Source organism: Paecilomyces variotii (assembly GCF_004022145.1).
Source record: "Paecilomyces variotii strain CBS 101075 chromosome Unknown C8Q69scaffold_8, whole genome shotgun sequence".
In the NCBI taxonomy this organism is placed as follows: domain Eukaryota; kingdom Fungi; phylum Ascomycota; class Eurotiomycetes; order Eurotiales; family Thermoascaceae; genus Paecilomyces; species Paecilomyces variotii.
In genome coordinates this window covers 524,810-538,735 of record NW_021167147.1, presented here as the reverse complement: position 1 = coordinate 538,735, position 13,926 = coordinate 524,810, and the positions used below count along the sequence as shown (strand labels likewise).

At 49.8% G+C, this 13,926-nt stretch overlaps 5 protein-coding genes across 5 annotated transcripts; 3 read left to right on the top strand and 2 right to left on the bottom strand.

Moving 5' to 3' along the window:
- Nucleotides 1-93: 93 nt before the first annotated feature.
- Nucleotides 94-1,352, bottom strand: C8Q69DRAFT_313245 (WW domain binding protein 11-domain-containing protein). The gene has a single exon (XM_028627279.1). It carries the CDS (start codon nucleotides 1,196-1,198, stop codon nucleotides 320-322), a length of 879 nt encoding a protein of 292 aa, XP_028483664.1. The 5' UTR covers nucleotides 1,199-1,352; the 3' UTR covers nucleotides 94-319.
- C8Q69DRAFT_313158 (hypothetical protein) lies at nucleotides 1,353-2,530 on the top strand. Its single transcript, XM_028627276.1, has one exon. It carries the CDS (start codon nucleotides 1,507-1,509, stop codon nucleotides 2,380-2,382), a length of 876 nt encoding a protein of 291 aa, XP_028483663.1. The 5' UTR covers nucleotides 1,353-1,506; the 3' UTR covers nucleotides 2,383-2,530.
- On the top strand, nucleotides 2,531-3,491 carry C8Q69DRAFT_313205 (hypothetical protein). Its single transcript, XM_028627277.1, has 2 exons — nucleotides 2,531-2,954; nucleotides 3,148-3,491. Exons 1-2 carry the CDS (start codon nucleotides 2,679-2,681, stop codon nucleotides 3,376-3,378), a joined length of 507 nt encoding a protein of 168 aa, XP_028483662.1. The 5' UTR covers nucleotides 2,531-2,678; the 3' UTR covers nucleotides 3,379-3,491.
- A 1,262-nt stretch (nucleotides 3,492-4,753) lies between these two features.
- C8Q69DRAFT_313209 (RNAse P Rpr2/Rpp21 subunit domain protein) lies at nucleotides 4,754-5,572 on the bottom strand. Its single transcript, XM_028627278.1, has one exon. It carries the CDS (start codon nucleotides 5,521-5,523, stop codon nucleotides 4,957-4,959), a length of 567 nt encoding a protein of 188 aa, XP_028483661.1. The 5' UTR covers nucleotides 5,524-5,572; the 3' UTR covers nucleotides 4,754-4,956.
- An 84-nt stretch (nucleotides 5,573-5,656) lies between these two features.
- Nucleotides 5,657-8,411, top strand: C8Q69DRAFT_472341 (putative ATP dependent RNA helicase). The gene is made up of 4 exons (XM_028630977.1): nucleotides 5,657-6,227; nucleotides 6,787-7,197; nucleotides 7,253-7,613; nucleotides 7,673-8,411. Exons 1-4 carry the CDS (start codon nucleotides 5,975-5,977, stop codon nucleotides 7,974-7,976), a joined length of 1,329 nt encoding a protein of 442 aa, XP_028483660.1. The 5' UTR covers nucleotides 5,657-5,974; the 3' UTR covers nucleotides 7,977-8,411.
- The last annotated feature ends 5,515 nt before the right edge of the window (nucleotides 8,412-13,926 follow it).

Genomic DNA, 13,926 nt, shown 5'->3' with positions numbered 1-13,926 from the left:
GTACAAAGCTCCCGATATTTCTGTTGTAGGCTATTTTCTATATCCGATCAAATGGATCACTTACCACAAGTTAATGTTGTGCTGCACCATCGTAAATATTAACTGTACAAGTCCTCTCAAGTATTATTTCATTTGGTCATTCCATCGTTAATGTATTGGTTAGTCTATATATTGTACAGTGCATATTAACCAGTTTATAGAGACCCTTGGTGGTCCCAACGCAAGCAGACCCTCTTCAGCCAAACCGTTTTGAACGCTTTTGTCGGGCCCATCATGATAGAAGAATAGAAATGCGCAGGGTGATAGAGTAGAGAAAGAATCATAGCTCCTCGTCTGTAACCTCTTCCACTTGGACTGCTCCCAGTTCTCGTTTGAGCCGTTCCTCTTCCTCAGCCAGTCTTGCTTCGTCAACGTCAGCGGACATAGAATCACGTCCTTGACTTGTAGCTCGAGAGGCAGTCGCGGCACCAGCCACGTAGCCGGCTTTCTCAAGGCGGTCCATTTCTTCGGGCTCGACGAGCTTTCCTTGCCCTTTGATGGCGTCCTTCTTCATGCGAACGGCCGTCGGGACAAACTTGCTGACAGCCTCTTGCCGCAGGTCCCGGATTGCCGGCGCGGCTTCGTAGACGGTCTTGATCTCTGGGGTAGTTTCTGGCTTCGCGGGAAGCGGGTGCGGCCCTCGTTCTCCAAGAGGCTCCTTGTTTGCATCCGTTCGTCTTCGCTGGAGATATTCTCGAGGAATAGGCGGCGGGGTATCTCTAGGCATCGGGATCCGACGCACGCTATCATCTGTGTCGCTGCTGTCGCTGTCTTGCCTCCATCGGTTGTCGCCTTCTCTGCGTCTCTTGCCCAGGACACCATCTCCGCGTGTTCTGTCGCCCTGTCCATCCCTTCTATACTGTCCGGAACCAAACGTAGGAGCTTTATCTCCCAGAGCTTCCCGGGCCTTCTTCACTGCGCGCAGATCGCGTTCGAGCTCCTCCAGGAGCTGCTTGTCGCGCGGCCGTAGCGGCTGTCCCGACTCCTCGACCGCCTTGAGGTCATCGATCTGTCTCTGGATACGATCTGGATTCCTGCGAGCGAGCTTCTCGTTGCGGCGCGCCAGCGCTTCCGCTTTGCTTTTCTTGAGCGCTTTCTGCTTCTCGAGCTTGCGCTGTGCCTGTGCGGGGTTGATGGAGCGTTCTTTGTCCTTCGCCATTCTAGCGTGCGTCGGGGACGTGCACCTGTCAAGCAGTAGTTATCCTCTGGTCTGTCTAATCCACTGTCCGATGCGGGTTATAGTCCGTTTGGCTGGTGTTGTGCGGGTGGTGGGGAGGTATTCGAAGAGGCGAACGCAAAGGACGAAGCTTGGAGAAGCTTGCTGCTTTGCCCGAGGGTCGATGATTAGCTTCTGCGGTGGACTAGACCCGCGGATGGCGGTATGGACAACGCTCACAGGCTGCGACGGGCGCCAGCTGCAGGAAAGCAGCAGCTTCTTTCGAGCAGACGCTGTTGGTGACAGGAGCAATGAGACCCAATGAGAAAGAAGTCGAGCTCGCAGTACTCCAGCCTCACAGGTTGGGCAGCGCGAAGAGTCCAGGCAGTAAGAAGCCCCAAGGAACGTCGAAATCCGTGGTGATTGACAGGATGAGAGCTCGTCCAGACGGCGCTCCCTCGAAACGGTCAAGGGTCCTGTGGCTTGCGGCACTGGCTGAAGAGACGCTCTCAAGCTCACGAGATGTGATACGGCATATGATAGGGAGGGAATATGTCTCTTTGGTTCTTTTCTGGCCGCAGCGTGGAGAGGTAAAAAGCTGGTGGAGGTGCGACCTTTTCCGGGGGTGGATCGTTAAGAGGGAGAAATCAGAGAGTGGACGATGGAGGGCAGAAGAAAGAACAGAGAGAGACAGTGGCTTAAGACCGTATATAGACGCAAATAAGGATCAATTCGCCGCGCAATGGCCGGTCTGTTCGAAAAGGATGACGGCTAAGTTGCATTATTATTGTTACTTGAGTTGTCTTTGCTTCTTCCCGTCTGGAGTCGAGGCTGCTCATCTTCCTCTCTCTCCTCCCCCACATCTTCTCGCGCCCGCAAAGAGGCAGCAAAGGAGAAGAGGCGCTCATCCCAGAGAAAATATCCAGCCTCCCTCCTCTCCCTTTCTCGCTCTCTATCTCTCTCTCTCTCTCTCTTTTTTCTCCCTATCGTCAATAAGTCCTGATCCGACTCTTCTAATTCTGAGTCCGGCTTCTCCCTTTGCCGCTCGTGCTACCAGTCTAATCGGCAGTTCCTGCGTCGCTGAAGCGTCTGTTCGTCCCATCATTAGCAGTCTCCCCACACCCTCTTATTATTATTACTTCAGACGTCCGGGTAAATCAACTGTCTGTTCGCAAAGCCGCGGCTGAAGACTTCATTGCTTGCAGGGAAGACCCTCTGCGCAGTTCGGTTGACCACACCCTTCTACGGCGCGACTGCTCACCATCCTCACGGTCCCTCACCGCAAAGAGGTGACATTACGAGCTAGCATTGATTGCTATCCTGGTCCGGCGCGGACCCCGATTGTAACCTTGCTCACTCTGGTCTCTCCGCGCGGTTCTTTGCCGTCATCATGAACTGCAGTCTGTCTGGGGACTTTGCATCTGGATTGACCGGCGCTTCCTCCATCTCGTCGCTGTAAGAGCATGTCTCTGTCGGGAACCAAATGTCCGTCGCAACCTCGATTCCCGACACCTCCCTTGGCCTTACCTCCTCCGAGATCCAGATTCTCCGGCAGCAGCAGCAGATTGCGCTACAGGGTGGACATGCCGGGAGTGTGGTCTCCAGAGGCAGAGGGACTGGAAGGAATAGTAATTCAAGCTCGCGCGCTACCAGTGCCGCCAGCAGCCAAGGTCGATTGTTGTTGGATCCTATGAGCCTCAGGGCTCTGTCGCATCAACTGGACAACCTGCAGGAACAGATTAGAAGCAGGATCGACTATGTGAGTACTTTTTTTCTCTCTGATATCTTAATGCCTGGCGAGTTCATGGTTGGGTGCTACGGGGATCGCCTTCCACTATGTCCGAGCTATGCTCATACATGGACTCTCAAGCCTCCAAAAGCGATACAGTCTTTCTATTTGGCATCCAAGCATATCTCTATCTTCAATCAGCCGTTGGCTGACTCCCGAACAGTTAGAACAGCAAATGCAGCTTTCCATCCAAAATAGCTATGATCGTGCAGGGAACGTCATTCGCGATGCGGACGCCGAAATCGCCCGCACTCGTTCGATCCTCGCCTCGATGGATGAACTGGAGAATGAGCTCGCAAAGATCGGGCACATCAGAGAAATCGTCAAGTCCTTCCGCGCTAGGATTGAGAGCCTGGATCACCGACTCGATCAGTCTGCCCGACGAAAACACTAACTTGTCTATATCATATCTTCATACATCAACTCTTCTCTATCCGGAACATCTGCAGAGTCTACTGGTCGCAAGGCGTCACGCCACCGCCAACGATTCCCAAACCATGGAAATCGTTGCAGCCCTTCTACGGCCGCCTCTCCATGACCAACTCCTAAGAATGCCATATTGGAATATGGTATCGAATCTCTCGCAATTCTTAGCTTTTTTACCTTCTTCGACGAATAAATGATTGTCAGCTTGTCATACCCCTCAACTGATAATTTTAACTGTCCGCCCTATACGATAAGATTGACAAAAGAGGGTTTTATATACATACTATATACCTTGTCTCCTCGCGGAGCTTCGACACAGTCTAGCTACAGGGACTGCGCCACGCCACCTGATCTGATGTTTCTGTCATCTTGCATGTGGCAATTGTCTTATGATTCTCGTTTGTCCGTTATTATCGCCGAAGTCAATCGGTGGTAATCTCTCGCCGGATTTTGCAGAGTAAAAGTCACATAAAAAGACTGGATACATGCCTCGCGGCTAATTTGGATCTTATGTTATTTTCAACCTACGTCTAATACGATGGGATCAGCAGAAGGGTGTTGGTGGATGTCGGAGTTGGATTTTTTTTTGGATATTATCATATGTTGCATGTGTTTTCTGTCGGTATACACATCCCGCTCTAGCTATGTTTCAGTCCCGACCGTCACAGTATCTTGCTTGCCTGACGCCAATGGATCTTCGACTGCAATGTCCTGAGACTTGGAGCATATATAGCGTCAGCATACAGACGATCTGGTTGTATGAGACAACAGTTGGTGACGCTCTAATACCCATCACATTCCTACAACGAAACCTTTGAAAGGCAGGTCTGGTGGTACGGTTCTATCTTCAGTGCGCGTCTCGTCTGTGCTTTTTTTCAGGGCTGTTAAGGCCGTTTCATGTTCAGTTCGCCCAATTTCGGTCTGCCTTATACCCATGTGTCGATGATTTGACGTCCACCCTTTTGCGTTTCATGAAATTCGTTTCCATACGAGTGTATGTTTATATGTATTCAAGAGGAATGAGCAAAAAGACCCGTTCCCGTATAAGTAGTCGAATTTCAAGTGGCTTTGATCAATGCCTAGTAGTGTCATGAATGATCCAGTATCGTATCCAGTCTTGCTTGACTCGCGATCCTTCATCGAGAGTAGCAGATATCTCAGCTTACTGTGCGTAGAAACGGTGCGTCCTACTGGACATTTCTAGCCCCCATACAACACTTGTGAGCAAGAGCTGGTTTCAACAGTCCCCTCAAAAATGAGGACGCACATTCTGGTCTGGAATAAGACGAACTATGTCCGCAAGACGAGATCCTGGTATAAGAGCCTCGTTAAAGCCGCAGCTCGACAGTGCTGCAGCCATCATTGCGCAAACCGCACATGCGATGATATGATCAGCCCTTTGCTGTATGCCCGTCTCAGAACTTCCAACAACCGTCTTGCTATTGAACGGATCGGGAAGTCAACATGAAGAAAGCCATTCCTTTGACGACTCTCAAAGCGGGTTGTAACCTGGGACAAATCAACCATCTGGTTGGAGAGCTACAGATCACGATGGCGCTGACGATGTATTCTTCGCAGCAGCCTCTGACTTGCGTTCCGAGAGCTTTTTGCTGCGTCTGTCCGTCTGAGGGAAGCGCTTCTCTGTCCCACAGGCAGTGCAACGGACGACCCGTACATCGGCCCACGGTTTCTTTCTACCGCGACTTGCATTCTCGATTCTCTCCACGCAGTTGAATCCTGGAACTAGGATAATGTCACACCGTTTGCAGAAAGACCGCTTGACCTCGATAGGCAATCGCATCTGTGACTTTAAAGAGACACCTCGCATCTGCGATATGAACTGGCGGGGGATGCATAATGTACGATTCTGGTTATGTGTCGGCTGGTCGGATTCTTGGTGTCCATCCCGTGTCTCTGATGACTCGACTATCTCCGGCTCAGTGTGTACACCATCGGTCATTTGCTCATCCGTATTATCATTCTGATCTGGTCTCAACCTCGATGTCGACGCAGATTGGATGTATACAGCCGCCTTTCGGAGATATTCCAGACGAGCGCGTATATGCGGTGGCCCCCTGGCACTGACATCCTTCTTCGCTTTCTGCTTTGCCATCGTACAGTCGATCTCCCCCCGGTCGGAGACGGAGAAGATTGCGCCAAACTTCAAAGAAGCATTTTGGTGAACTGGCGCCTGAAGCGGACGGTGGCGATGTGGCGCTAAGTCGAAAAGGGCTAAGATCTTGGGGCTCCAGATGGCGATTCTGGTCACGTGATCTACCGCGCCTTGTCTTCTCTTTCATCCCTCGCAGTGCTGTCTTGTCTTGCCATCAACCTACAACCATCTCCTTCATTGTCGGCCTCGTCCCTTCGTCTGTTTTATTGCGCTTGCGAGAACGCCGTTGTGGCTCTTGCGATTGTCTAATTCTCCAGGTCCATAGTCGAGGCCCCAGTTCTCTTCCCAAGTCTCAACTCACGCTTTCCCAGGCTTTGCTGCCTCGGGACGCGCCTCTGCTAGACTCACCAATACTTCACCTACCACCTCGTCACTCACCGACTTTTCCACCATGTCTCACGAAGAGGATCTTATCGATTACTCCGATGAGGAGCTCCAGACGACCGATGCCGCGACGACAGCCGCCGCACCGGCTGCTTCCAACGGTGCCGCTGCAAAGAAGGGCGATCTGACTGTGTCAGGCGGTCGCCCAGACAAGAAGGGCAGTTATGTCGGCATTCACTCCACCGGTTTCCGTGACTTCCTGCTCAAAGGAGAGCTTCTGCGTGCGATCACCGATTGCGGTTTCGAACATCCATCGGAGGGTTAGTTATAATATTTCTCCCACAGCCTTCCATTGTCCATCTTCCACCGTCCGTCCATCTCCGCCGAGGGTTGTACATCGCCTGGTCAAATCTGGTCCCGAGCTGCAGGCGGCACGGGGATGTTTCTCCTCGAGATCGCGCTACGCTGCAACACGGCTGCGGCTAGCTTCCTCACGATCGAGCTCAAGGCACAAAAAAAAGCCCCGGTATCTCACGGGTAATAACTGCCTCTCGAAGCCCAAAGATCATACCTGCCAAGGTGTAATAGCTGGGGAAGTTTGCAGGGCCCATGAACAAGAGGAATTTATGTCCTTTTGAATGCCACCTCTGCGCATGGGGGTGTTCCCGTGTTGACCTGCACGAGGCTCCTGATCAGATCTTCTTTTGCAGAAGATGGTTGAAAAAAGTACCTTGTGGTCTTGCTGGGTGGAATAGATAAACTTGTTTTGCTGGTCACCACTACCGGGGGATGGACGGACGGACGTTTTGCGATGCGAATTGCTTCTTTCAAAATTCATGGATCGGACCAAGTCTAACATATCGTCGCGCCTTACTACAGTCCAGCAAGTTTGCATTCCCACGGCCATCCTCAATGTCGATGTTCTCTGCCAGGCAAAGTCTGGTCTCGGAAAGACGGCAGTCTTCGTTCTCACCACCCTCCACCAGCTGGAGCCAGTTCCGGGCGAGGCCCAGATCCTCGTCATGTGCCACACCCGTGAGTTGGCGTATCAGATCAAGAACGAGTACGCACGATTCAGCAAGTATCTTCCGGATGTGAAGACGGCCGTGTTCTACGGAGGTACTCCCATCCAGAAGGACATTGAGCTTCTGTCCAACAAGGAGACCTACCCCAACATCGTTGTCGGCACGCCCGGTCGATTGAACGCCCTAGTGCGTGAGAAGAAGCTGTCTCTGCGCAGCGTTAAGTGCTTCGTTCTTGATGAGTGTGACAAGATGCTCGACCAGATCGGTAAGTCTGAACTACTGTATTATTGTTGAAGGCACGAGTGCTCACTATTGCAAAGACATGCGCCGCGATGTCCAGGAAATCTTCCGTGCTACCCCTGCCGACAAGCAGGTCATGATGTTCAGTGCGACCCTCTCGCAGGAAATCAGACCTGTCTGCAAGAAGTTCATGAGAAACCCGCTTGAGGTCTATGTGGATGATGACACCAAGCTCACACTCCACGGTCTCCAGCAGTACTACATCAAGCTCAGCGAGGCCGAGAAGAACCGAAAGTTGAACGAGCTGCTCGACAGCCTCGAGTTCAACCAGGTTATTATCTTTGTCAAGAGCACGCTGCGTGCAAACGAGCTGGACAAGCTCTTGAGAGAATGCAACTTCCCCAGTATTGCGGTCCACTCTGGTGTCAGCCAGGAGGAGCGGTAAGTTTTATTGCTTCGTGTTTGTTTTCTCTTCAGCCCGTTCTAACAACGTATCACAGTATCAAACGTTACAAGGAGTTCAAGGAGTTCAACAAGCGTATCTGCGTTGCCACTGACGTGTTCGGCCGTGGTATCGATATTGAGCGCATCAACCTCGCCATCAACTACGATCTCCCCGCTGATGCGGATTCCTATCTCCACCGTGTCGGTCGTGCCGGTCGTTTCGGTACCAAGGGTCTGTCGATCTCTTTTGTCAGCAGCGAGGAGGACGAGAAGGTGCTGAAGGAGATCGAGAAGCGATTCGAGGTTGCTCTCCCTGAGTATCCCGAGGGTGGTGTTGATTCCAGCACCTACATGGCCTAAGCATCCCGTAGATGCTGTCTTTTATCCTCTTCTGGCGCGACGGCCGGGTTGTGATATTATGTTTCGTCTTATTTGCAACCACTGGATCAGGATGTGAAGGATATCAGTTGCGAGAGGGGCTGTGCCTCATAGGAACGTCCTGAAATAGGAAAAAAAAAGGAAAACCTTGATGATGTACTGGGTATGGAGCAGGTAATTAATTTAGCTGATCGCGGACTTATGCGTTGGTGCCATTCCTTTGCGGTATATGTCTCTGTGTGTCTGTATGATTTGGTAAAGCAAATAGTCGTTTTGCAGGTCATCATTGCACCCGCGTAGCAAGGTTGATAAGGATAACGCAAGTAATGCTAAGTCGGTCAGTCTTCCACCGCGGGAGCCCGTCTCAGCGGCGATGTATACACAACACGTAATTTCCAAGTGTCCATCTTCAAAAGAATACATATATTTTATATATCGATAATATTGCCTATCCTCGAATTAAACAATATCGCCTTAAGGTTCCTAAATCCCTCCCCCAACCCATATCCCCTCTATCTTCCCGCGTGCTTCCGAGATATGCACGCATGAGTCTTCTCCTGCAAGGTTCGGATTTGGAATTTTTTTAAGCCCCTTCCTTTCCCTTCTTGGTAAGAAAGGGCATTACGTATATGCACGCGCATATGTTGCATGTCCTATGTATAATAAATCTCTTTCGCGATCCGGGTGCCGAAAGGGTTGGGTGCTAAGTTCTCGATATGGGGGTTGTCTGTTTCTTATCTTGAGGTGAGTATATCCTAGCTAGGGGTGTGGGGTTGCTTGCTACTTGGGTATCGCTTTTTGGCTTTTGGGTATATTCCCTGTTGAGTGTGTCTGTGCTAGGGATTTATCTCGTGATACTTACTTTTTGATGTGATATATTTTTAGATGATTAATGGATAGAAATATAGGTTATCGAGGGGCTATACGATTATTGGCGTTGTTATGTAGGCGCATGGTTACTGGTATATATATACAGCAAGCAGGTATGCAGCATTATGTTATAGAAGCCTCTGGTAAGAATAAGACAAGTAGTACATTACTTGGTTATAGCTCCTAACGAGCTACTATAAGTTAGGTAACTTCCTATAGCGATCCCGTTACAAAACATAACAGTGACGGGGTGTATCTGTTGATAGTCATAAATCCAGGCGTAAGCAACAAAGGATCATTATCATATAAGGTCGTATTCTCCACGTATTTTCGATATGAAAACACTAGGAAATTCTCGTTATGATCCTTCCTATCTATGCCCTCGACTTGTGCACCTGGACGAGGAACCCGGGTAGTTATAATTGGAACCAGTGTTATTGTATGGTGGTATGATCTGATAATAACATATGGATATATATACAAGCTATGACAAGTTCAATGATAATAATTTCAATACAAATTGGGTTGCGAGAGGACTTATATAGTTATAACATGGCGAGTACTATATAGTTGAATATATATCGCATCCGCAATACCAGAAAAAAAAAAAAAAAAAAAAAAAAACTACCAACCTTCTATTCTTTATACAGTAAACAAGAGAAAATTTTCTCCCCTGCTCCCTCAATTATGTGAAATATACACGCATCAAGTATTAAAGAAAACCATAAAACTTACGCGTAGTACGTCCGCTACTACTGACGAATGCAGTGGGGATTATCATTTTTGACTTCCACGTACCCAGTTACCCGATACGGCAACAATACCTATATCAGGTGGTAAACTCTACTCCGCGGTGCGCGTTTAGCCCTATCATTATACCGTTCTTATTATTCTTATTCTTCTTCTTATTATTATCGAGTTCGAGGAAGTAATAATAGCAGAGGCAATGGCTTTTCTATCAAAATTAATAAGGACGGCGACGCGACGCGTGAGACTATGTAAGATTAGGGATTCTGGGAAAGATGTGTAGTTAGTTAGTTATTGGAAAGATGCCTTAATGCAGCGTAAGGAGATAGTTTTTCTTGAGACTTTCCTATGCTATTATTATTATTATATAGAGTACTCTGGAGGTAATAAATAAATAAAAGGATAGAAATGACGATAAAAAAATTCAAAAGCATCAGAAAAGACGCGTCTGGAACCGGGGAACGTGAGAGTGAGACAGGAGCTTCGTTCTAGGCCCCGAACCACTGTTACGTCAATGGGGTCGGTAGAAGCGAGACTGCTCTAATAGCTGATCATTGCGTGGTATCAGAGTCAGGGACAACTGGTAGCAACAATGATGGATTATGATTATTATTATTGTGGTCAGCTCGAACTATGGTGATAGAGACGCGGCTGATTGGCTCTTGGTCGTTCATCCTCGTTCCTCTGGGATTTCCTCCGCGCGCAGAAAGCGTGGGGCTGAGCTTATACCATACTTATGGAACGACAAGGAAAGAAATTTATGGTGAATGCTCTATCTACAGGTTCAATTAATTAGATTAATTAGTTAATTTGAACCATGGCAGGTCACCAACCCAGTTGTTCCTGACGAAAAGGGCAATCCATGGGACAGTCGCAATCCGAATGCTCAGATGGTCAGGGACCGAACGAATGCCAACCCTTGGGAAACAAGGCAGAGCAGGTTCGCCAGAAAGCTAAGTCGCCCGTGGCTTCGTCCGTCCCGTCTTTGTGCCGTCACTGGCGATGGGCGCTCTCTCCACACATCGGCATGCTCCTTGTCTTTTTGTTCTCACTAATGTCCTTTCGAGTCTAGAGCTTCCCTTTAGCCCGTTATCCACCCCGGTTGCCGAGTCCATGACTCTCTGACAGGTTTGGCCCGGCCTGGAAGCGTCGAGAACAGAGTTAATTACCTACCATAAATCATATTCGCAGTCCGCGGAACGTCATGATCTACTGCGGGCGTGTGGCTGGGGCGACCGCGGTGCCAATGAGGTTCTCCAGATGCGATAATCGTGTGTGGTCAAGGGGAAAGCTGAAAGTGACTGGGAAGAAGAAAAAGAAAAAAAAAGAAAAAAAAAAAAGAGAGAGAGAGGAGTGAGCTCTTCTTACCTTTCTTAGCAGCAAGAAGAACCCGTCCACATTCAGAACGCGACAGAGACGAAAATCCATCCATGGTGAAGTCTCTTCGTCCTCTACCGTAGAGCCTCACGGTCCGCATTGCCGCCTATCGGTTCGGATGGCGGTGCAACTTCTGGCCGCCGAATTCTTGTCGCAGAGACAGCCGGTAAGTTTCTTCCTAGCGCATCCGCAGCTGTCGTGGACATGGGTTTTTGGGGTGATCGTATGGTGGATTGGCGGTTTCTCACCGAGTAGCGCCACAGGGACGATCGGTCTAACAGAGCTTTGATGGCCGTCTCGGGGACTTTGTGGTAGCGGTCAGACTAGAATTAGAGAGACAAAGCAGTGGGAGTTGGAAGTTGGAAGAATCGTCTCTCTGACCAGCACGCTTGGTTTCATTTCCCAGTGGGTAGGAGACGGTGCGCAACCAGCGCCTGGACTAGAGAGAGGGAGAGCGAGAGAGAAAACAAGGCCATTATGGGCTGAACATAAACAGGATCGGTCAAGTTGACAGCTGAGCTGACCGTCCTCTTGGCGCGATTATTATTGCAAATGGCCGGTCGCGACTTGCCCTGCCTATGATATGCTCGTTAGGGTCCTTTTCTAGGATCCTTATCTAAGTAATTCTGTGCTATCACTAGATAGGCGGCCTTGCAGCGGAGGGATGTGAAGGGTGGCTTTACTGCAGGGCTAGAGGGCGAGTGTCTGGCGCCGTCTAATGATTTATTAATAGTAGCAGTGTTGACCCTTTACAACGACGGTCGCGCGCACAGTCCGCTTGCTTGTGCTGAGGCCAAGTGCCAGGCGATGAATCCCGGGCAGATACGTGCAGAGAGCTTGCGATGGAGTTGCATTATTGGCGTTGCATGACCAGAATTCCTGAGAGAGCGCAGAGCGGACAGAAGGGAACTCGTGGCATGTTTAAGGAGGCGCAGATAATCACCACCAAACCCTCTCTCCGATAAGAATAATGTTTTCGAGTCGCGTTCCTATGGTTGAGGGCTGCAGACGGATGATCTTCGAACCCCATACTGGTAGGGAGAACCGCAAACAGACGTGTGTGTACGTGTGTGTAGTAGTATGTACACATGTGTGTGTGTGTCTCTGGCAACCGTTTACTTTTACCTCGCCTGTCGACCCAGCGTTCTTGCGAGAGGCGAGACGGCACGCGTGCGCGTTCCTCGTGGGGGCTGGAGGTCGACAGCTTCCCGTGTGTTGATATCATGGGTTTTGTTTTCCGGGCTGACGCAGTCCATGCCAATCCTTGCCGAAGGGGAGGATTCTGGCATGCCGGAACCGAAGACAGGATCAGAACCCGAGCATGGGAAGCTTCTTCTTACCTTGGAGAGTGCAGTTCTGGATCGAGAGAGAGAGATAGATTGATGGATAGATAGATAGCCCCAAACGATCGATCATCTATGGTAGCAACCTTGTCTGGCCGGTCTAAGCACTTTAAAGTAATAATAATAATATTATATCTAGTCCGTCGAACTGGCAGAGCAACGATGAATCATGGCAGGAACCGGTTCGAGGCGAGACCCAAACCCACATTTTCTGCGAAAGGACGTGGAGGAAACGAACCACTAGTTAGTAGTTAAATATGGATATGGGCATTAATTTATAATTGTAGCAACTAGTTAGTTCTGGAGGATAAACAATAATATATTAATAACTATCTACACTGCTCATCATCCCTTTCTTGCAGGCCCTCATACCATGGTTCTCCCGACGCAGAGCATCGATCGCCGAACCATTGACGGACTGTGCTTTGCATCCGCATATCTGGCATAACGCCGTGTAGCTATCGCATTTTGTCATGCACAATCCGACGCCGGTCTGGACAGCAATCTGTTAGTTAGCGGCCGCCTACTTCCACGACCCATCCAGGTGGGTTTGCGAGTGGATGCAGGATGGACTGGCCCTGTCATCATCGGCCCCGGTGGGCTTTTTTTTCTTGCTTCTGTCCGATCCGCTGGCAGCAGAAGGGGGAGTTCCGCTTCGGGAGCGAGATTGAGATTGAGATGGAGGAGGATAGGGTGGTTGGTGGTGGTTGCGGCAGAGGAATAATAGTATTCTTCGACTATCTACCATCTACTAACTGTCAGTCAGTCAGTGTATCTATCTATCTATCTAGATAATCTATCTATCTATCTACTACTGCACTACCACTTAATATACACTAGTTAGCAGACGGCAGAAACCCAGTCCACACCATAGAGGCATTCCTATCCTGACTTACCCCCCTCCCTTCCATCACATCGCATCCCAGACTACTACCATCATCATCCCACCAGACACACACGGGGGGTTAAAATACCAGACCGACTAAACAAGCGTTCTGTTTTTGGATTACTGCCCGCGTGGTGCTTGTTGAGTGGGCTGCTCCACGAAAGCGTCCTGATCGCGCATCTCAGCCCAACCCCCCCCGAATTCCACGGCGTGTCTAGGCCGCAGCAGAAAAGAAGAAGAAGAAGAAGAAGAAGAAAAGGAAAAGAAAAAAGAAAACCGGCAGCGGATAGATAGGCAAAAAAAAAAGCCACGCATTGATTGCTGTCGCGTTCACTTCAATAATAATTAATTAATTAATTAATTAATTATTGCTTGATTCTGCTCCGGGCGCGGCTGGCAGGCGATTCGAGCACCGCCCAAGGGCTCTCTCAGCGCCCGTCGAGACAGCCAATCCATTCGGTCTCTCTCGCTCTCTCTCGCTCTCGCTCTCGCTCTCTTCCTCCACCCTTCTATCATCCTTTTTTCCCTCCCAAATACATCCTTTCCACCTCCCGTGGTTCTGCCCCTTCCTGAACCCCCTCCCATCCATCTACCTCATCCTTTCCTCCCCCCTCGTTCGTTTTTTTTGTTGTTTGCGTTGAAGCCGTCGTCCGGGATCCCTCCTCCTCTCGTTCCGTGTTAGCCTTCGCTTGTTTTCTTGGGGATCTCT

Coding starts and splice junctions, on each gene's coding strand:
- C8Q69DRAFT_313245 (XM_028627279.1), bottom strand. CDS start 1,198: ATGGCGAAGGACAAAGAACGCTCCATCAACCCCGCACAGGCACAGCGC.
- C8Q69DRAFT_313158 (XM_028627276.1), top strand. CDS start 1,507: ATGAGACCCAATGAGAAAGAAGTCGAGCTCGCAGTACTCCAGCCTCAC.
- C8Q69DRAFT_313205 (XM_028627277.1), top strand. CDS start 2,679: ATGTCCGTCGCAACCTCGATTCCCGACACCTCCCTTGGCCTTACCTCC. Junction 2,955..3,147: donor TTAGAAGCAGGATCGACTAT/GTGAGTACTTTT, acceptor ACTCCCGAACAG/TTAGAACAGCAAATGCAGCT.
- C8Q69DRAFT_313209 (XM_028627278.1), bottom strand. CDS start 5,523: ATGGCAAAGCAGAAAGCGAAGAAGGATGTCAGTGCCAGGGGGCCACCG.
- C8Q69DRAFT_472341 (XM_028630977.1), top strand. CDS start 5,975: ATGTCTCACGAAGAGGATCTTATCGATTACTCCGATGAGGAGCTCCAG. Junction 6,228..6,786: donor TTTCGAACATCCATCGGAGG/GTTAGTTATAAT, acceptor GCCTTACTACAG/TCCAGCAAGTTTGCATTCCC. Junction 7,198..7,252: donor CAAGATGCTCGACCAGATCG/GTAAGTCTGAAC, acceptor ACTATTGCAAAG/ACATGCGCCGCGATGTCCAG.